Source organism: Portunus trituberculatus, chromosome 13, assembly GCF_017591435.1.
Source record: "Portunus trituberculatus isolate SZX2019 chromosome 13, ASM1759143v1, whole genome shotgun sequence".
Lineage (NCBI taxonomy): Eukaryota > Metazoa > Arthropoda > Malacostraca > Decapoda > Portunidae > Portunus > Portunus trituberculatus.
This window is the reverse complement of record NC_059267.1, coordinates 7,229,281-7,251,392: the sequence shown is the minus strand read 5'-3', so window position 1 is coordinate 7,251,392 and position 22,112 is coordinate 7,229,281. Positions and strand designations below refer to the sequence as shown.

Sequence of the window (22,112 nt, the reverse complement as noted above, 5' to 3'; positions counted from 1 at the left end):
GACATTGTTATCTTAAAGTCGGTACTTGTTCTGTTGTGTCTTTCTTTTTGTTTCCTATATGTGGTATCATCATGGGGTTTGTTATTGTTATTGTTGGTATTGTTCATTTGCTTATTCCTCTGTATTTATCATTGGTCAATCAGTGTTCATTAATTGTAAGCTTCACTTATGTTATTCTTTGTTTTCCTTTGTTTTTCTTTTTTTGTGCAGTTATGGTGTCATTTGTTGTGGAGCATTATGACTCCATTGTTGTGACACCTTATCCATCAATCAGTTAGTGTTCAGTAGTCGTAAATCTAACTCGTCTTCCTTTATTTATTTATTTTTTAATTTATCATGGTGCTTTATGATCACCTTACTGTAACACCTTAAGTACCATATTGAGAAATGCCTTCCCCTCTCACTACGACAATTTTCCAAGGCCACAGAGACAACAAGCCGAGTTTTCAAGACAGTTTCTCCTTTTAATAAAATAGAAATCTTGCTAATATATCACCAGAACCATAGAAATACTCTTAAAAACATGACTTTCTTCAACTGCAGCCTTTGGAAAGTAGTGACGGTGAGAGAGCAAAGCATTTCAGAATACAGGCCTAACACCCATCAATCAGTTAATTCAATGGCCCTCATCCTCTCCTCACAGCTGTATTGGAGGGCAGGTACCCGGGCCACTACATCATCTACAACGTGTCTGGCCGGCAGTACATGGCCACCAAGTTCAACGCTCGTGTAGTGGAAGGGAACTGGTCCAGCAAGAAGGCGCCGACCCTGGGTGCCCTGTACAACCTGGCCTGCAGCATCTACGACTACCTGGCTAAGGACACCAGGAATGTTGTCGTAGTCCACTGCATTGTGAGTCTGATGGCTTGTGTTGGCCTGTCCTGTCTTGTCCTGTCCTGTCATATCTTGTCTTATAGTAATGGTAGTAATAGTAACAAGACATAAAATAAGATTCGTTATCTTGTCTTGTCTTGGCTTGTCCTGTCTTGTCCTGTCTTTTTTATGTAAGAGGGAGGAAGCTGGCAAAGGGCGACATTGAGCAAAGAAAAAAGGCCTACCAAGTTGGCAGTTCCCTTGCAAGCCTGAGGGAATTAACCAAAAAAAAAATGGGATAGATGTCTTGAAAAGGGATAAATGTCTTGTCTTATAGTAATGATAGTAATAATAACAAGAAAGTAAAAAGATTCATTGGTTTTGTCATGTTTTGTTTATATTTAGTATCAATTTCATGACATGCAGCATTTATCTTGACTATGCATAATGTAGCTTATTTACCCATATTAAAAAATGCCTTCCTCTTTCACTATGACAATTTTCCAAGGCCACAGAGACAACTAGGTGGGTTTTCAAGATGGTTCCTCCTTATGATAAACTAGAAATCTTGCTAATCTATCATTAGAGCCATAAGAACACTTGTAAAAGCATGAATATCTTCAACTGGAGCCTATGGAAAGCAGTGATGGTGAGAGAGCAAACCATTTCAGGATATGGACCATTGTGTGTATTGTGAGTGTTACTTGTGTTGTTGTGTCACAGGATGGCAAGGCGTCCACTTCCATGCTGATGTGTTCCTTCCTGTTGTTGTGCCATGCCTTCAAGCAGCCAGAACAAGCCCTCAACATGTTTGCCATCAAGCGCAGCCCACCAGACCTCCAGCCATCACAGTTCAGGTGAGGAAAACGAGATGACCAGAATTTATCATTATTAAAGGTTTATTGAGTAGAAATGTAATGATACATAAATATAAGAATATAGATGATCAGAATATGAGAGTTTTGTGCCTTGTAGGAAGATAGCCTTGGTGAATGTATGTATGTATGTATTTATGTCTATCCTGTATCCTAGGTCATCCAACTTAATCCTTTTTCCCTTAGAGTAGGCAGTGATTATTCTTTGTATGAGGAAAGATAAAGGTTTGCTTAATGTGACTTACTCCTTTACAGATACCTGGAGTACATGCGTGATCTGACCTCCTCCCCACCCATTCTGCCTCACTTCAAGCCCGTCACACTCACCTCCATCATTGTGACACCCATTCCTCTCTTCACCCAGCGCAGGTCAGCTCACTCCTGCAACCAGCTGGGTGGTTGTCATGGTTGCAGCTTTTATTTATTTATTTATTTTTTATAAAATATGGGCTTCTCACAGGAATTTATAGGCTAAAAAGTTTTTTTGGGGTACCTCCGTTTTGTAGGAATGTCTGCGGTATATATTGATAGATTATGAACTGATGTGGTAGAATGTAACTTGTTTGTTGTTCTCTTGTCATCTGTATTACCTTTGAAAACTGTCCTGAGAAGCTGCAGTTTCACCCTTTCAATGCTGGGACACATTTTTACCTTGAGATTTGTGTACGATTAGATAAATTTATTGACATTAGGAAGGGTCTATGGAGATCAGAAGATTAATGGCCAGTCTTCACTATTTTAATCCCATATAAATTTCTGAAGCTGTATAAAATCATCAAATAGTAACCACACTGAATATGGAAACACATCAAGGTACTCAAGGAGTTTAAGGATAAGAACTGTAGAGTGGCAGTGATCCCTTTGAGTGTGGCAGCAGGCTCTCTGAATGTTGGTCCTTGTCGGCAGGGATGGGGTGCGGCCATACGTGGAGGTGTGGCAGGGGGATCACAAGATGCTGTCCACCCAACAAGAGTATGACCGCATGAGGCTGTACATGCCGCAGGAAAACAAGGTGTGTGTGTCTCTTGATCCATTGTAGTAGGGGAAATTTGGGATAAGCTTCCATTATTCCCTGTCTTTACCTTTCATTATTGTCTCCATTCCTCGTCAAGTCACCACCTTATCACTCCACCCAGCTCTACATCCCACAGGAAAACAAGGTGTGTGTGTCTCTTGATCCTGTTGTAGTAGGGGAAATTTGGGCTAAACTTCCATTATTTCCTATCTTTACCTTTCATTATCATCTCCATTCCTCGTTGAAATTTTAATCACCACTTGACCACTCCACCTGGCTCTATATGCCGCAGGAAAACATGGTTTGTGTGTGTCACTTGATCTTAATGTAGTAGGGGAAATTTGGGTTAACCCCTTCGCGCCGGATGTTAAAAAAGCCCGCCTGTATGATATACGGGTGGTAGTGCGCCCGAGCACGGGAAACTCATGCAAGCTTGTCATACTTGTCGTCTTTGTGTATTATGCTGCTATTTTTTAGTTACTATATCATCTTCGAAGAGGAAAGTGTACGCTTCTCTCTTCGGAGAAAAAGAGAGAGAGAGAGAGAGTGACATTTGCTAATATTTTAGACACAAGCGGGATGCATGTAGCTTATCTTTTGAGAGGAAGAGGGGGAGGGAGGGAAGGGAGAGGGAAACAAAGGGAGGAGAGAGAGAGAGAGAGAGATTAGAAAATTTGTTGTTTTTGTATTTGTGTGTGTGTGTGTGTGTGTGTGTGTGTGTTTCACGAATGTTACAAGGCGGGACGATGTAACTTATCTTTGAGAGGAGAGGGGAGGAGGGAAGGAGATGGGGAGGAGGAAAGGGTGATGGGAGGGAGGAAAGGGTGATGGGAGGATGGAAGAGAGAGAGAGAGAGAGAGAGAGAGAGAGAGAGAGAGAGATGGAAACAGTCTATGCCATTGGGGAATTTTAGACACAAGGTGGGACGCATGTAGCTTATCTTTAGTGATTGGTGGAGACAAGGATGGTGGGAGGAGCACTAGGATTTCAAGGACAGCATACGGCATGTATAGTTGGTATCCAACACATTATACGGGACAACTGAACTGAAGAAAGCTCAGAAAAGAAATATGATGCCTACGTAGGCGTCACCGTATATGCTACTGGGGCTTCATGACGCCTACATAGGCGTCACTGTATTGAAGGGGTTAAGCTTCCATTATTCCCTTTCTTTCATTATCATTTTCTCATCAAGACACCATTTGACTACTCCACCTGGCTCTACATGCTGCAGGTAAAAAAAAACTTGTCTCTTGATCCTGTTGTAGTAGAGGAAATATGGGCTAAGGGTTGTATTCAGAAACATTTTACTCTCTCATTATGACTGGTCTGGTTCGGAAGGATGTATTTTCTTTTAATAATGCTAAAATCATATTAATTTGTCACTACAACCATTAAAAAACAGGAAAATATGTGTACCGTCATCTAGAACCTTTTTAAATAGTGGCAATGTGTCGTGGAAGTGTTTTAGAATAGGAACATATGCTTCTATTTTTGTTATCTTTACCTTTCATTATCATCTTTTCATCATTTCATTTCATCATTATTGTATAACTGTATGCTACAATTAAATGTTTAAAATGTTTCAAATGTTTAATCTCATTTTCTTTACCTTTCATTATTATTTCATCCATCTGACCACTCCACCTTCAGATCATCCTGCCGGTGAACATCCACCTGGTGGGTGACGTGTGTGTGTATGTGTTCCATGCACGCCGCATGATGGGTAAGGTCATCGGCGTCAAGGTGGCTCAGCTCCAGTTCCACACGGGATTCATTCCAGAGGAGGACACATCTCTGCGCTTCACCTTGTGAGTTTGTGTGTGTGTAATTCACCTCGGTCGTCTGCTGGTCACACAGCCAGTCTTCCCCATTACGGAGCGAGCTCAGAGCTCATAGACCGATCTTCGGGTAGGACTGAGACCACATCAACACGCAACACACACCGGGAAAGCGAGGCCACAACCCCTCGAGTTACATCCCGTACCTGTTTACTTCTGGGTGAACAGGGGCCACACATTAAGAGGCTTGCCCATTTGCCTCGCCGCGTACCGGGACTCGAACCCAGGCCTCTCGATTGTGAGTCGAGCGTGCTAACCACTGCACTACGCGGTGTATGTGTGTGTGTGTGTGTGTGTGTGTGTGTCTGTGTGTGTGTGTGTGTGTGTGTGTGTGTGTGTGTGTGTGTGTGTGTGTGTGTGTGTGTGTGTGTATTTACCTAGTTGTAGTTTTACAGGGCCTGGGCTTTATGCTCATGTGGCCCCGTCTCCATATCTACACTTATCCAATTTTTCTTTAAAACTATGAACACTCGTTGCTGACACCACTTCCTCACTCAAACTGTTCCAAGTCTCAACACATCTTTGCGGGAAACTATATTTTTTAACATCTCTCAGACATCTTCCCTGCCTCAATTTCTTACTATGCGATCTTGTGCTTCTAGTGTCATATTCTTCTCTCAAGATTAGTTTCTCATTATCCACTTGATCCATTCCGTTAATCAATTTATAAACTTGTATCAGATCCCCTCTCTCTCTTCTCTGTTCCAGGGTTGGTAGATCCATAGCTTTTAGTCTCACCTCATATGTCATCCCTTTAAATTCTGGAACCATTCGTGTGTATTTACCTAGTTGTATTTACCTAGTTGTAGTTTTACAGGGCCTGGACTTTATGCTCGTGTGGTCCCATCTCCATATCTACACTTATCCAATTTTTCTTTAAAACTATGTACACTCTTTGCTGACACCAATTCCTCACTCAAACTGTTCCAAGTCTCAACACATCTTTGCTGGAAACTAAATTTTTTAACATCTCTCAGACATCGTCCCTTCCTTAGTTTCTTACTATGCGATCTTGTGCTTCTAAAGTCATATCCTTCTCTCAGGATCAGTTTCTCATTATCCACTTCATCCATTCCGTTAATCAATTTATAAACTTGTATCAGATCCTCTCTCTCTTCTCTGCTCCAAGGTTGGTAGATCCATTGCCTTTAGTCTCTCCTCATATGCCATCCCTTTAAATTCTGGAACCATTCTTGTAGCCATTTTTGTAGTCTCTCTAATTTTCTTATGTGTTTCTTTTATGGGGAGTCCACACAACTCCTGCATATTCCAATCTAGGTCTTATTTTAGTACTTATCAATTTCTTCATCATTTCCTTGTCCATATAGTGAAATGCTACTCCAATATTCCTTAGCAAATTATACGTCTCTCTGAAAATTCTATCAATATGGCTTAACCGGTTGATTATTTTCTTCCATTGTCACTCCCAAGTCCTTTTCCTTTTTTACTTTTTCTAGTTCTACTCCATCTCCCATCTTATAGATTCCCACTGGTCGTCTTTCACTTTTTCCCATTTCCATGACATGGCTTTTGTCCACATTGAATTCCATCTCCCATTTTTTGCTCCATTTCCAGATCTTGTTTAAGTCTTCCTGTAGTATTTCACAATCCTCTTTTTGTTTAATGACTCTGCACAGTTTTGCATCGTCCACAAACAGATTTATGTAGCTGTTCACTCCCTCTGGCATGTCATTTATATATACGAGAAAAAGTATTGGCACCAATACTGACCCCTGTGGCTTTCCGCTGTCTACTGTTCTCCACTTGGACTTCATATCTTTAACTATCCTGTGTGTGTGTGTGTGTGTGTGTCTGTGTCTGTATCTGTGTGTCCATGTGTGTGTTTATGTAAGAGGGGAAAGCTGCCCAAGGGCAATATAGAATAGAAAAATCCCCACAAAGTTGCCAGATCCCATGCAGGTTTGAGAGAGTTAGCAAAAAAAAAGGGACAAGTGTCTTGAAACTTCTTTCTTAAATAAAGTCAATTCATAGGAAGTTGTAAATACAGAAGCAGGCAGGGAGTTCCATAGTTTACCAGAGAAAGGTATGAATGATTGAGAATACTAGTTAACTCTTGCATTAGAGAGTATATGTGTATGAAATTGTGTGCTAGGAATCCATTGATTATAGATAGATGTTTGTACCTGCTTTCTCTGTGTTAGCTTGTTACCTGTGGCTCCTCTCCCTCCTATTCATACTGTGCCAACCCTTGCCACCAGACACGAGCTGGACGACATCACTGAGCCAGACCGCTATCCTGAGAAGTTCACCATCACCGTCAACATCTTTGTGTCAGACGTGGACCGGACACCACCCCAGCAGCCACCCTGGGCCAGCCGCCTCCCCGGCACCTTCAAGCCACACTTTGCCTTCGCCACCGCCATAGAAATGGAGGAGACCAGGGACAAGTTTGGTGAGTGGTGGTGGTGGTGGTGGTGATGATGATGATGATGATGATGATGATGATGGTGTATTGCTATCACAGACACGTGAGAAAAAATAATCATGCATTGTGATTTCCACCTCTTTCTGCATTTATCGTGCCTGTGTTGCATCTCCCCTTCACTGGTGTCTCCCTGCCAGCAGCCAGTGCCCACGGGTCCCCTGCCCCCCCACGCAGAGACTCCCTGCCCCGCCCCTCTCCCACCACCGCCAACACAGCTGTGCCACCAGCCTCAAAGGGAGACTTCATGGCCTCCCTCAAGTGGGACTCCACTCAGAACAGACAGGTATGTGTGGAGGAGGAGGAGGAGGAGGAGGGAAGGCAGTAAAACAGACAGGAATGTGTTGAGGAGGATGAAAGGTAGCAGAATGGCACAGTCTTTCCTCAGCATTGTCTGGAACTTGAATGCTGCAAGAGACTGGGAAGCAACAGCTGGTCACATTGTCACATGAAGCTTTGGACAAGTGAAACACAGTTATGATGATAGCCATGATGTTTGGTGATGCTGCATTGTGTGGTGTATTTGTGTGTTGCAGGCTGCTCCTGGTGAGGAGGTGAAGGAGCTGATATCAGATGAGGAGGAGGAGGTTGACATCACTTCCATCCCAAGCCAGCCTCCTCCTCGCCCTCCTGAGCCCTCCATCAGTTCTGGTGAGGCGGACCTTCTCAACTTGGGTGGCAGCGGTGGCAGCAAGGCGGATACCAACAAGCTGGCCACTGATGTCAACCTGCTGGACATTGGCGGCAGTGGCGGTGGCGGTGGCGGTGGCATTGCCAAGGACCCCAGCAACTTTGACTTGCTTAGTGGCATAGGGGAGGGTGGCAGCGGGGAGAGGGCGCCTCCTGTGGCAGAGACCAGCACACCCCAGACTGCCTCTCAGGGCAACCTGTTTGACCCCTTCAGTAGCGGAATGAGTGCCCCGGCAGCTGCCCCACAGCCCCCTACCACACAGGACCTGTTCAACCAGTTCTCAGTGCCCAGCCCAGTGCAGCAAAACACAAATCTGCTGGGCGGACCGGTGAGTGCCTTGGTTCTGGGTGGGTGTGAAGGGGTGGGGGTGGGAGAAAAGTCCACTGAGCTGTATTAACAATTACTGTCTTGAAACTTCCCTCTTAAGATTGTTTAGTGCAGCTTGTGACATCTGACTCTGTCTGCAGGGTTTGAGTCCCATGGGTGGAGGTGGGGCCCCCATAATGGGTGGCAGGGCCATGGGGGGCACCACTAGTCCCAACTCTGCTGCAATGCCAAACTTCATGCGGCCGCCACCGCCCCAGCAACAGCAGCAGCAGCCACAGCAGCCATCGAAGCCAGCTGATCCTTTTGCTGAGCTGGGTGAGTGAGATGAGTGTCAATTTTGGTGCTTGGTGAGAAGGCTGGCCAACAATGATGAACAGTTAAAGTAGCCATGTTGACTGTCAGTGGTGGGGATGTGTGCAGTGGTGGAGGTGGAGCAGCAGGATGAGGTGTGTCTGGTGTCTGATGGAACATGTGTGACCCGTGTGTTGTTGCCTTGTTGCCTTGTCAAGCTGGTAATAGTCTTTTGTCCCCCAAGGTAACCTGGCTGGCATGGGAGGCTGGGGAGGATCCAAGCCCACCACACCTAAGGGAGGCACTCCAGCTGGTGGCACTCCCATGGGAGGCAGCACCCCTGTCATGGGCTCGCCCCAGCACCGGCCTCAAGCACCAGGGGCCTGGTTAAACCAACACACACCAGGTAAAACAACACATGCACTCACTCACATAGATGCCTTGCCATTATTGATATTTTTAATTCATGAGGAATGTTGATGTGTTTGTATTTGTTCAAATCAGGTCAAATGTTTCATGTTGTGTCTTTCAGCACTTAGTGTATATCTCAGGCAATTCATTCCACTCTTCTCTGTGTAATATTAATGTCATGACTGTTGTAGGCACAATGGGGAGCCAGGCTGGAGGCTGGCAACAGCAACAGCAACAACAACAACAACAACAAACACAACAGCCACCCCCAAGACCCCCCTATACACCCTCGCCACAGCCACAGTTCCAGACTCCCACGGGCAAAACCCCCACAGGCACACCCCACCACCAGATGAAGTCTCCGTCGCAGCCCAACTACGGCCGAGCCAACTTTGATGCCGGTAGTAAGTGGTTCTTTTCTATGTACTGCTGGCTCAACTCTAACCCGGTGTAAGCCTGACTCAGGAAAACTTAATACTGTTTGTGTGTCACCTGTTTTCCACTTGAACACAAACCATTTTTTTACAGTCAAAATAGTTCACTACTTTTCAGTTTTATTCATACATTCGTCATACCAGGTTAAGAGTTGCCAAGAGTACATAGTTTGTTGTTACTGTATATCACCACTAAAGTTAGAATTTTCCTGCAATGAAGCAGAGTTTAAGATTTTTTTTTTCTTAAGAGGAGAAAACTGACCAAGGGCAATTTAAAAAAAAAAAAAAAAAAGACCCACTTAGTTCCCAGTCTCATTGCAGGTCTAAGGGAGTTAGCTAAAAAATGGATAAATGTCTTGAAAACTCCTTCTTAGATGAAGTCAAGTCATAGGAAGTTGGAAATACAGAAACAGGTAATGATTTAAGATGTATTAGCAAGATTTTATAATATTATTTCTCTGTACTCTGTTATCCTCAACTGGCAAATACTAAGGCCATGCTCAACTTTTCACCGCAGACAAGAATTCTGGCGGTGCAGGGAAGGGCAGAGTGGGAGAGGATGCCTTTGGTGACCTGCTGGGTTCTCAGGGCTTCAGCTTCAGTAGTGGTAAGGACGCTGGGCCACGCACCATGGCACAGATGAAGAAGGTGGAGATGGCCAAGAACATGGACCCAGAGAAGCTCAAGGTGTGTTGGTGGAGAGATGAATAGATGGATAGATAAGTGGTGTGGGATAGACTAGTGGGTGGTGATAATACAGTGACAGGCAGCAAGTTGAATCTCTTGGTTACTCACTTTCCCTCCATCTCCTTTCTAAAAGGTGATGGAATGGACCGAAGGAAAGAAGAAGAACATCCGGGCGCTGATCTGCTCGTTGCACACCATCATCTGGGACGGCTGTAAGTGGAATGAGTGTGGCATGCACCAGCTGGTCCAAGCCAATGATGTGAAGAAGATGTATCGCAAGGCTTGTCTCGCTGTGCATCCCGATAAGGTGACTACTTCCTTGTTGCCTTCTTTCTTATTTTTAGGTGACCACTTCCCTGTTGCTCTTTTCTTAAAGTGACCTCTTCCCTGGTTTTTTTTTTTTTTTTTTTTTTTTTAAGATGAACTCTTCCCTGTTGCTTTTTTCTAAGGTGACCACATCTCTTGCCCTTTTTTTAAGATGACCACTTCCCTGTAGTTTTTTTTTTTAAGGTGACCACTTCTCTTGCTCTTTTTTTTTTTTTTAGATGACCTCTTCCCTGTATTTTTTTTTTTTTTTTTTTTTTTTTTTTTTTTTTAGGTGACCGCTTCTCTTGCTCTTTTTTATAGTGACCACTTCCCTGTTGCTTTTATTTAAATAAGAAGGAAAAGCTGGCCAAGGACAACATACAGCAAAAAAAAAAAAAATAAATAAAAAAGAAAGGCCCACTTAGTTGCCAGTCTTCTTGTAGGTAGGGGAGAGTTAGCCAGAAAAAGAGATAAGGGTCTTGAAACCTTCCTCTTAATGACTTGACATGATTTGATTTCATTGTTATTGTATTATTTATTTGTTTTCTTACTTTTTTTGCTTTCATTTTCCAGGTATTTATATGAATTGGAGTATTTATGATGTTTTACTCCTGCATATCGTGTTTTCTCTCATATTTATTTGTTCTTTACCTTTATTTTTAAGTCTTTTTTTTTTTTTTTTTTCTGATGCCTTCACTTCTTGGGTATTTATGTGAATTGGAATGTTTATGATGCTTTATTCTTGCATATTGTTTTTCCTTCCCTTTCCTCTAATATAAAGAGAAAAGCAAAAAGAATGAATTATGTGACTGATTTCATAGCAATACAAATAAACAATGATTTAGATTACAATATCCACAATGGTGATAGTAGTGGTGGTGGTGGTGGTGGTGGTGACAGGGGCAGTAATGAACACAGCACCAACAACAACAACAACAAGAACAACAACAACACTAACCAACATTCTTTCCTTGCAGTGTACGGGGACGGAACACGAATCTCTGGCCAAACTAATTTTTATGGAGCTTAATGATGCATATTCTGAATTTGAAAACGACCCAAGCCAGCAGCAGATGTTCAAGTGAGGAGGAGGAGGAGGAGGTGGAGATGGAGGAGGTAAGACAGGTGACCCAGAGAGTGATACAACCTTCCCTGGTGTATCCCTGGCCTGTACTCTGCCTGCCGTCATTACAATGCTGGCTATTCAGATCTTCCTTGTGTTATAAAGGTGTCCAGGTATGTGTGAGAGTGTGAAAGAGAGAGAAAGAGTTGAGTGTATAATGCTATTCGGTTATTCTCATTATTCATATTATAGGTGGGCATGTGTAGAGGTTGACAGGAGGTGCAGTGTTAAGCATTAAAACTGTGTGATATATAAGTGTGTGTGTGTGTGTGTGTGTGTGTGTGTGTGTGTGTGTGTGTGTGTGTGTGTGTGTGTGTGTGTGTGTGTGTGTGTGTGTGTGTGTGTGTGTGTGTGTGTGTGTGTGTGTGTGTGTGTGTGTGTGTGTGTGTGTGTGCCAAAGCTATCTTCACAAATGAGAGATGACATGAAGGGGTGTTGGTGGGTGTGTATTTAGGTTCCATTGTGTTGTTGAGTTGTGTGGATGGTGAGCGTGTCTCAGCTTGGTCACATTGTGGTCAGATCAGCTCCTTGGGCATATGTTTGGTGATTGGGAAGGTGGACAGGTAGTGGTGTTGTTTAGCATTGGAAGTGTTCTTTGTTCGATGACAGTTGGTTGAAGTGAGTGTGAGTGTGTCAGCCAGCTGGAGGAGGAGAAGGAGCTGCAAGTGTTGTTAGTCTCAGAAACTAAGAATCTTGAAAGACTTGTATGGTGTGCTGCTATCAGTGTTGGCATCTTATTTTTATGTTCAAATGTTCCTCTTTTAATTTGAATTAAGCATTTGCTGATTAATCTTCAGTTCATTTTAGTGTTGTATGGCCTGCTTATCAGCACTGCTTGTCAGGTAGCCGTGAGTGGGGAGTGCTGGCCTCGTCCCGCCAGTGTGCAGTGTGCAGTGTGTGGTGCCTCAAGTCACCAGCCCTGGTCATGGCAGTGCTGGCAGTGGGCTCCCTCAGGATGCCGGAGTCATGACAGCTTGTGTCCACTCTCCTGGCTCTGGTTTGTGCCGTAACGTACGGTACTCTTGCTTTAGCTGTGTGTATTTACCTAGTTGTTAATGTGTGTGTGTGTGTGTGTGTGTGTGTGTGTGTGTGTGTGTGTGTGTGTGTGTGTGTGTGTGTGTGTGTGTGTGTGTGTGTGTGTGTGTCACATTCTGTTGCATTCTTGTATCCTTTAAGCTTTACTTGATGAACAATGCCTCCTGCAAAGGAGATCTCAGCTTGGTGTAATAGCCTGGCTGTAAGGTGCTGCTGCTGCTGCTGCTGCTGCTGCTGGTGTTGGAGACCAATATATACTTATCAGCCTCCTGAGAGAGATGATATTTTGACTGACAAATTGTAAGTTTGTCAGCCCAAGCAGCTTAAGTTTCCAGAGCAGGTTGTCTGAAGTGAACCATTACTCAGATGTGACCTCCTCATGCCAGGGTTTGTGTTGGAAGGAAAGGTTGTTGCTTACTTTGAGTGGTGCTGTGCATTGTGGGAAGGAAAAAAGGAAGGGCCATGTGGGCCGCTGCAAATGTAGGGCTGTGTGGTGGCTGGCCTGCTTTCCATTTATGCAGGGAACCACAGAGTTTCTTCAACTGTGTGGCATGTGGTCCGTGCTTGCCAAACATGGTGAAAGGAAACAGTGTTGAGCAGAGTGGTTTTAGTGTGTGTGTGTGTGTGTGCGTGCGTGTGTATGTGTGTGTGTGTGTCAGGGAACAGTTTTGAGACAATAGGAAATCTCTTAATTATAAAGCTGATGAGCTAACCAAAGACTTTACACGATATTCTGCCTTCAGTATTATTAATCTTGACAACTTTTTTTACCCTTTCCAAGGGAGACAGAAGGGAGAGTTGAGTGAAGTGTATCTTTAATGTAATGGAGATCTCTGTAAGAAAATGTTATGTAATGGTAAAGATTATTCGGTTGTGTAAAAATTTTTATGTATATTCTCACCACCCTGAAGTGTTATGAACATATGTATTTATGCTATAATTTATCTTTCAGTTTCACTCATTTTAGTTGTGTTAGGGTCATTACATTACCTTTATTTTAGTTTGCTTTATTCTCTAAGTTGTATTTGAGCCCCATACAAGTTGTCCAGTGCCTCCCATTGTCCACCTTATATGTAGCATTGCACAGTATATATATATATATATATATATATATTAGAAATTTGTCTTGAGTTTCACATGAAAAGGAGAAAATTCAGTAATGAATTCTATGAGTTAGGTAGTTAGATGAATTTAGTAATAAGGTTTACTAAGCACATGATATTTTTCTATTTGCATCAGTGGGTGAGGAAGCAGAGCTCACCTCTGCCTCCCCACCTCTTGGTGGCTGTTAGGATCACTTTACATACATACATATTGTTTGTATGTCTGTCCATTTATTGTCTTCTTCCTGTTTCAACATGTTGCTTTCTTCACCCCTGTAAGGACTCCCTCCATGGTGATGGCCAAGGCACGTCACCAGGGCAGCTGCTGTGGCTACTGCTCACGGCACACTGCTTGCATTCCACTTCACCACCCTCACTCCTCCACTCTGTCCTTCACTCCAACCACTCTCTGCCCACGCACCTGCACTTGGTCTCCTTCACTCCCAGCCACCTGACACCCTCCCGTTTGGCCACACTTCCAAACTCCCCTTTCTGTCCTGTTTCACTCCAGTCCTGTGCACCAGCCACCCTGCAGTGTGCATCTCCTTGCCAGGGTTGTTCCCGTGCATTTGTCGCCAACATGTTTCCATGTGTCTTGCCTTCAGACTCTTCACCAGTCACTCTTCAATTTTCTCAGTGTTTTTATGCAAACATGCTGTAAGAAAGCTATATACACTGTGCTAAATAGAATTACATGATGATATGCAAAGCATTTTGAAGACTGGTGTCACAGCAACATGAGTGTGTGTGTATGTGTGTGTGTGTTTTGTCATGATGTTGCAACGGCACTGCTTTTCATTGCGGAGGAGGGAGTGAGTTGTCAGACATGGCAGGCAGAGAGTACTGTGCTTCCCTCTCCATCCCTGCCACTGACACCAGAACACTGCTGCTTGTCAAGGATTGGAAAGTCGTCTCTAATTGTTACTGTGTATACTGCTGAGCTCCTTGAGTGGCCCTGAACTCAGCACTAAATCTGTTTGTGTGCTGTCAACTTTATAAGATGTGTGCTTGAGATACAGTACTGAAGTGGCAGGCAGGGTTCAGTCAGCACCAGTCTTGCTTGCTGCAGACCAAAAGTGAGGAAGTCAGGACTTTTGAGCAACAAATTTTGAGATCCTGAGGAATGACACTAATGGTTTAAGCCTCCACTTGTCACTCACTAGTCTGGCTTCATGCTGGCTTAGGAAATTTCTCTGTGTTACAGTTGTGCGAGTTATGTCTCTCTGTGTGTGTGTGTGTGGTGTGTGTGTGTGTGTGTGTGTGTGTGTGTGTGTGTGTGTGTGTGTGTGTGTGTGTGTGTGTGTGTGTGTGTGTGTGTGTGTGTGTGTGTGTGTGTGTGTGTGTGTGTGTGTGTGCATTTGCGTGTAAATAAGTGTAAAAATATACGAAGTTACATTATTGTTGTGTAAATCGTTAAAACTTCATGATTAATAACATCACTGTTCAGTGAGAGAGAGAAAGAGAAAGAGAATTTAATGGATATAGTAAGCAAAATAGAATTATCTTACAGATGAGAAGAGAACAATGAGTGTTTAGAAATTGTTATGTAGGTGTGTTGCTTAGGAATCCCAATACCTACCACATGTAAATGAATATTATACTGTATATTAAGAAAGTATTGCATGCATAGGGTAAAAAATTAATTCCATTGTGATTTGCAAGAAAACTAAGAGGAAACAGAGATACTATGTGTGTAAATAGAGAGAAACTACATAGGGTAGCTTGAGTGAATGTCCATCTCCATTTTGTTTGTGATAATATGAGTAAGTTCACCCCAGTTATACTCATCCAATGAGTTTGTGTGTGTGTGTGTGTGTGTGTGTGTGTGTTTGTGTTTGTGTTTGTGTTTGTGTTTGTGTGTACATTTATGAGAGAGAGAGAGAGAGAGAGAGAGAGAGAGAGAATTTTATAGGCAATTATATGATGTTTTTATTTGTCTTATATACCAGTTCACAAACCTCTCTAGAGTAATAACTTTACACTTCATTCTGGTTCCAGTATTGAGTGTTCAGCGTTGACAGGGACCTTTGCAGCAAGTCACGTGATAAACAAACATTTCACTGTCACTCATTGGCTCAAACACTCCTGTGCTTTACCTCTTTACCTCTACTATTTCAAAAGACTTTATTTAAATTTACATTAGTTTTTCTAGGTGTTTTCATGATTCTAGAGGCAGATTGAAAAGGTTTCTACATTATGAACAAGAGAAACACTAGAAAATCCTGCTAATTATCCCTGAGGCCTTGGAAAATAGTTATGGTGAGAGAGCAACAGACCTTGCTCTCATACTGACTAGAAGCTGCAGATCACCAGGTCAACTTTAGATGAGAAATAAGGTCACTCTTTTTGTATTGTTTTTGTGAAGCACCCATTGATTATTATTATTATTATTATTATTATTATTATTATTATTATTATTATTATTATTATTATTATTATCGTTATTATTAAGGGTTAAGCCAGAGATGCTAATGGTCTTTGAGGAAACTAGTCACTTTTATTTTGATGTATTTGCATTTATTTGTTTTCTATTTTTGCTCTTTTTATTTTGGCAATCATGTTAGAGAGAGAGAGAGAGAGAGAGAGAGAGAATTTAGTCTTTGCAGTGTCTAATTACCTTCACCTCACTACTTTAGCTTATTGTAGCTTCTCTAATAGGCCAGTAGGTCTGCTGCTGCTGCTTGTGCTTCCTTTGTGTTCCCTCTATGGCATGCCCTCCTTATCACTCACCCATTATTTAGCTATGCAATGACCCATCACTCCACTGATTATATACACAGAAAATAGAAAAAAATATTGGTTGTTTTTATTTCATTGCATTATTTCTCTTATTACAATCAAGGAGAGACAAATAGATTAATATGCAAGATTTACTTTTTTTCATTATTATTATTTATTTATTTTTTTTTTTTTTCTGTTTAGAATTATGTATGTATTGTATAGGTATCTATACACACACACTCACACACACACACACACACACACACACACACACACACACACACACACACACACACACACACACACACACACACACACTGCATTAATTTCACTGATAAGCTAGAATTGTCATTTTATTTTCCATCTCCATCCAAAATATGTGAGCCCTTTCAGAGAGTGAGTGAGTAAGAGAGAGTGATTGAATCCATTTATGAGTGTTGAGTTTGTCATCATCTATACTCATTTCGTCCCTCTGTGAGTCAAATACGTTGAGTTTGGTGTGCTCAATCATGTCCCTGTGAGTGAGTGAGTGAGTGAGTCAGTCAGTCAGTCAGTCAGTCAGTCTATCCTCACACAGTCCCGTATTGATCTCATGTCCCAAGATGATGATGATGATTGTAAATAGTGTGTTCATAATAATTTTGAAAGTGGCATACATCTATTTTATTAGTGACACATGCGTCGTGTAACATTCCGAGGTCATTACGTATATACCGCCACGTATATATTTTGGCAATTTAGAGGCATTCCCGTCAGGCATAATTTGTATTAAGGCCATAAGCTGCTACTAATACTTACACTAATCAACTACTATTACTACTGCTACTACTACTACTACTTCTACTTCACTTTCCTTCTTCTTGGTAATCTTTTAATGCGGCTTTAAACTGTTTGTTCCTCACTACTATTACTACTATATTATTACTACTACTACTACTACAAATTTTTTTTTTTTTTTTTTTTTTTTTTTTTGTGAGAGCTGTTGTGCTTTACTTTCATGTTTAAATAAGAAATGGTGATAATTGTTAATACTTGAAAGGATATTGTTTCACACACACACACACACACACACACACACACACACACACACACACACACACACACACACACACACACACACACACACACACTACCATACACGTCTACTACTACACAATTACAAACAACAGCACAGTATAATAACCAAACAAACAAGACCACTTCTACATACACAAACTAACTTTAAGAATATTTCCTTCCCCTGCCCCTCCCCCACACACTTTATTTCCTCCCCTTCACCTCTACTTGTTTCCTGTTACCCCTACAAGATTCCTCGTAGAAGCTGAGAGAGAAATGTGACGAGTTGTAACATGAGAAAGTTCATGGCAAACCAGAAATAAAGCCATGCACGCATATACCCTGTTTTCTTATCTCCAAGAGCCTACTTGTCAGGGACCCAGCATCACTTTAACTCCTTCAGTACTGGCACACATTTTTACCTTCAGATTTTTGTACTGTTAGACCATTTTATTGACATCAGGAAAGATCTATGGAGATGGAAGATTAATGGCTAGTCTTCAGTCTACCACCACCCATTCACGCCAGTTTAACACTTGCGTCTGTGTGAAGACAGACGAATAAACAGATAAGCAGGTAATATGATAGGCTGTTAGATAGAGAAACAGGTGGATGAATAGGTAGATAGATAGATAAATAGACAGGCATTCGTAGGCAGTTCACTTGATAGAAAAGTAGATAGATATGCATGAATGAATGCATATATCTATTTAACATATCGATTCACCCTAAAATATTGTCAGTAATGCATGTACGAAGAGTGGAGGCGATACAAAATAAAGAATGAAAGAAATATCATAGTTTGCCTTTCAGACACTTCGTTTTTTTTTTTTTTTTTTTTTTTTCCCGGGAAGATGCAAAGTTGCAAACACTCGCATTAAAACTACGTACCTACCTATAAACAATTTAATGTTTACTGCTTTACCAAATAACTATACCTTGACACAAAAACGGAAAGAAAGATGTCCAATAACCAAAAAGTCGATATATGAAATTTGTATAAGTAAAGTATCTCGTTGATAATAGATAGTTATCATAGACAATTATACTATACGTACTGCCACTGCCATCATAAAGCGGCAAGATTGGACTGGTTGTGGTGGTGATGACAGTGGTTGTACAGTGTTTACTGTTAATGTTGTCTTCCCACATATCCAGGCACATCCACACACACAACCATACATACTAGAAAACTCACTCTTGTAAACCTTTAACACTCGTAAACACACTCAAACACCATCTAACACATCCAGAACGTGCTTACACACACACACACACACACACACACACACACATATATATATATATATATATATATATATATATATATATATATATATATATATATATATATATATATATATATATATATATATACATACACACACACACACACACGCGCACACACACACACACACACACACACACACACACGTGAAGTAGCCTATTGCCATATTCCCGGTGATTTTAGCGGCAAGACAAGGGTGAACCAGCAGTACAAGCCTTGACCACAAACCTCCACAGTGTCTGACGTTCATATATTTAAGGAATTTGTAAGGACATTCACTAATTTTAGGTTTTCTTTATATATGAAAGTTAAATCTACCCAGTTGTTGAAGAGGTGATAGGTAAACCAGGAGTTATAGAGGTAAGACGTCAGTATTACTACCTATCAATTTTCTTTCATATACTGTAAGCCACCCTGTCTTAATATGAAGCCACTAATCTAACATTCCGTGGTCAAATATTGCCGATATAGCTTAATTTGGGTATGAAAGTATAAAGGCAACTTGGCGCCGGCTGTTCCATTGACATGTCCCCCTGGCTAGGCTGTAGGTTCCAATACTTTTTTCATATATTTCCTAACGATAATTTACCCTTTCCTAGTATGTTTTTATGGTTTCTATAGTTTCTGTAGATATTGCGTTGCCCTTGAAGCGTGTTCCAAGCCTCTACTTGGTAAACATGTGTCGTTTTGTGGTGTTTTATGGTGTAAGCATAGATGAAGGGAACATCCATGGCAACTTGACGCCGGTATTTCAACTGACCATTCCACCAGGGGATTCTAATACTTTTATCATAACGATAATATTTTTCTTCCATGGTATGTTTTTATGGTGTCTATAGATATTTCGTTGTGTTTGAAGCGTATTCTGCGCCTCTATTTGGGAAATATGTGGTGTTTAGTGGTGTTATACGGCGTAGGTTTGAACCTTTTCAACGATCAAAAATTTCAATTCGCCGTTTGGAGATTTTATATTACAAGCTATAACTGAGCCTTCATGGTATCAGCGAATCGTCTATGCTATTTTAAGTGTGAAATCAACCCACTGATTCAAATAAGTAGATTTTGATTTTGAAACGTAAATTTTATATATATTTTAATTTATTTGTTTAACGTTTATGATTCATTATCTAGCATGATGTAGAATGCCTTTAAAGGTAGCTCAGACTCTGTAAAGTGTTAAAATATTCGCCAAATGAAAATGGCTTGACTTCACAAAATTTTTTAATGAGTTTAGATTTTGATGCTTTTGTTTTACTTAATTTACACATTTCTTTAAAACTTGTTGGACAAGAGGTGTTTTGATGTTGTGGATTATAGTTAAAGGATTTATCAAGTCATAAAATATCAAGCATTCGGCCATGGCTTTGTTTTATCTATGTAATTTTTTAAATTTTTTTTATTATTATTTACGTAATTTAGCCGAGTCACCGCTGTTCCCGCGCATTCTGATGACGTCACAGCCAAGATGGGGACTCATCGTAGCTCTCGGCTGGCGTCTCTTTCTTCCATCCCTCCCCCCCCAGTTCGTCAATATTGTACCCAATATCTACGTAGTTATTTCTACGTGCTTTCGTGTGTTTCTATGCTCTGGTGTGTACATAGTAATAGTAGAAGGAGGAAGAAAGGATAAATAAAGGAAGATGAGGAGGAAGGAAAGAGAAAGTGAGGAGGAAGAGGAGGAGCAGCCAAGATTAAGAATGAGAAGATAAGTATGGCAAATCAGTGGGTAGGTCGTCTAGGAAGTGCAGCAAGGATGAGGGCGAGTAAATATGACGTGCTGCGAGAAGTTTGGAAGAGCGTGGCTGTTCTGAGCATCATGTATGGTATGGATGTGATTGCTTGGAATGAGAGTGAACTAGATAAGTTAGAAATAGGGCAGAATAGAGTTGCAAGAATGGCACTTAATGCACCTAGATATGCAGCAGTAGAGGCCCTTAGGGGTGATATGGGTTGGAGCACTTTTAGAGAGAGATATGTGAAAGCGACCCTAAGGTATAAGGCTAGGTTAGAACGAATGAATGATGCAAGGATAGTGAGAAAAGTGTTTCTGTGGAATGTCAGGAGTAGCAAGTGGGGGAAGGCTGGTAGCAAAGAGTGGGTTAGTAAGTAGTTGGGTTTTTCAACAGGTAGAAGGAAGACATTTAGAGAGAGACTGGAGTATGATTGTTAGAAATGGAGAAGGTAGAGAATGGGATGTAAGGAAGTGGAAGAGTGAGATAGACAGAGTAGTGAAAGGTGTGGGACTGGATGACTGGAGAAATAGGATGGAGCAAAAGAGTACCTTGGTATGGTATAGAGAGAAAGAGGCCCCAATGTATGAAAAGTGGTATGAGGGAAGCCTGGGTGGTGATCTTCTCTTCCGAGCTAGGGCACAGTGCATGGATGTGAATGCAAGGAATTATAGATGGTCAGAGTCCCGCAGCAAAGTGTGCCAGATGTGTGACTTGGGAGAGGATGAGACAGTGGAACATGTGGTGCTGGAGTGTGTGAAGTATGCCAGAGACAGGTATGAGATGATGCAAGTGGTGCTGAGTGAGCTGGGGCATGACAGAGTGGAGATGACAGGAAGGGAATGGATGGTGTTGCTGCTGGGACTGTGTGGGGAGACGAATGAAAGGATGATTGAGGCTGTATAAGAGTTCCTGGAGAGAATGTGGCGTGCCAGATGCAGGAACTAGTGGTGTGAAAGATGATGATTGCCCTCTTTGTTGTCTGGTGTTCTTTATGTTCCCTACAGGAGCTGCCGATACAAAGGCCTGACCCAGAAGAAATTCTGCATCACCTGTACCATCAAGATCAAGATCAAGATCGAGATCAGTCACAATACTTAATTCTCCCTCCACTTCTTCAACATTTTGCTTAATATCTAGTGTTTTGATGTGTTTCTAGGCTCAGATGTGTAGATTAAAGCAATTGAAGAAAGAAGGAGGAGGAAGAGGACAAAGAAGAAAGGAAAAGAGGCGAGGAAGAGAAGCCAAGCCACAATATTTAGGAAAGTATCTCTTGTAATCCTGCCGTTCTTTAAAATGCATTTTGGTGTTTTTGGGGTATATTTGGGGTATCTTTAGTGTATTTGGTAGTGTTGCATGGTGTTTTGAATTCGTTTGGGAGTTATAAGTAAGTTTTGGGTGTTTTCAGTGTGTGTTAGATTTATTTAGATATTTTTTTTCGTATTTTGAGTGAGTTGTTGGTGTGTTGAGTGTCTGAGTGTGTTTTGAGAGTGTTTAGGGGCATGTACGTTTTAGGACGTATTAGATGTGTTTTGGGATAATTTAGAGTATTGTAAGTGATTTTGTATGTGTGCGGTGGCTTTTGAGTGTGTTTGGGTGTGTATTGGGGTAAGGAGGGTTTTGGTGCATACTGGATGTTTCTAGTGAGTTTTGAATGTGTTTGTTGGTATTTTGAATGTGTTATGGGTTAATAATGAGTGTTTTAAGTGGTTTAGGTATGTTTGGGTGTGTAGGAGCGGTGTTCTGTGTGTGGTTGTGTGTGTGTGTGTGGGTCTTCTGAGTGTTTTTACATACATACATAGGTACATACATACATACATACATACATAATACATACATTATATCATATTATCAAGAATAAGAATAAAAAGTAAGGCTATATGAATAATAATAAGTAGAAACCAATAACAACGAAGAAGTGT

General features: G+C 41.6%; 1 protein-coding gene across 7 annotated transcripts in view; it reads left to right on the top strand.

The window, feature by feature from the left end:
• The window catches only part of LOC123503079 (cyclin-G-associated kinase-like), a 29,603-nt gene extending 12,093 nt beyond the window's left edge, over positions 1–17,510 (top strand). The window contains exons 11-25 of one of the 7 annotated variants that reach the window (XR_006674316.1): positions 644–852; positions 1,537–1,670; positions 1,944–2,057; positions 2,595–2,700; positions 4,357–4,514; positions 6,764–6,957; positions 7,128–7,273; positions 7,524–8,006; positions 8,146–8,320; positions 8,541–8,702; positions 8,899–9,111; positions 9,659–9,828; positions 9,962–10,135; positions 11,112–11,370; positions 13,676–17,510. Coding sequence is in view for 5 of the 7 variants with exons in the window: in XM_045252486.1 (XP_045108421.1) it covers positions 644–852; positions 1,537–1,670; positions 1,944–2,057; positions 2,595–2,700; positions 4,357–4,514; positions 6,764–6,957; positions 7,128–7,273; positions 7,524–8,006; positions 8,146–8,320; positions 8,541–8,702; positions 8,899–9,111; positions 9,659–9,828; positions 9,962–10,135; positions 11,112–11,219 (2,546 nt within the window). In the remaining 2 variants the exon portion in view is untranslated. Of the gene's footprint in view, positions 1–643; positions 853–1,536; positions 1,671–1,943; positions 2,058–2,594; positions 2,701–4,356; positions 4,515–6,763; positions 6,958–7,127; positions 7,274–7,523; positions 8,007–8,145; positions 8,321–8,540; positions 8,703–8,898; positions 9,112–9,658; positions 9,829–9,961; positions 10,136–11,111 lie in introns of all 7 variants that reach the window. The other 6 variants (XR_006674315.1, XM_045252486.1, XM_045252485.1 and 3 more) reach the window with 6 other exon arrangements.
• Positions 17,511–22,112: the final 4,602 nt, after the last annotated feature.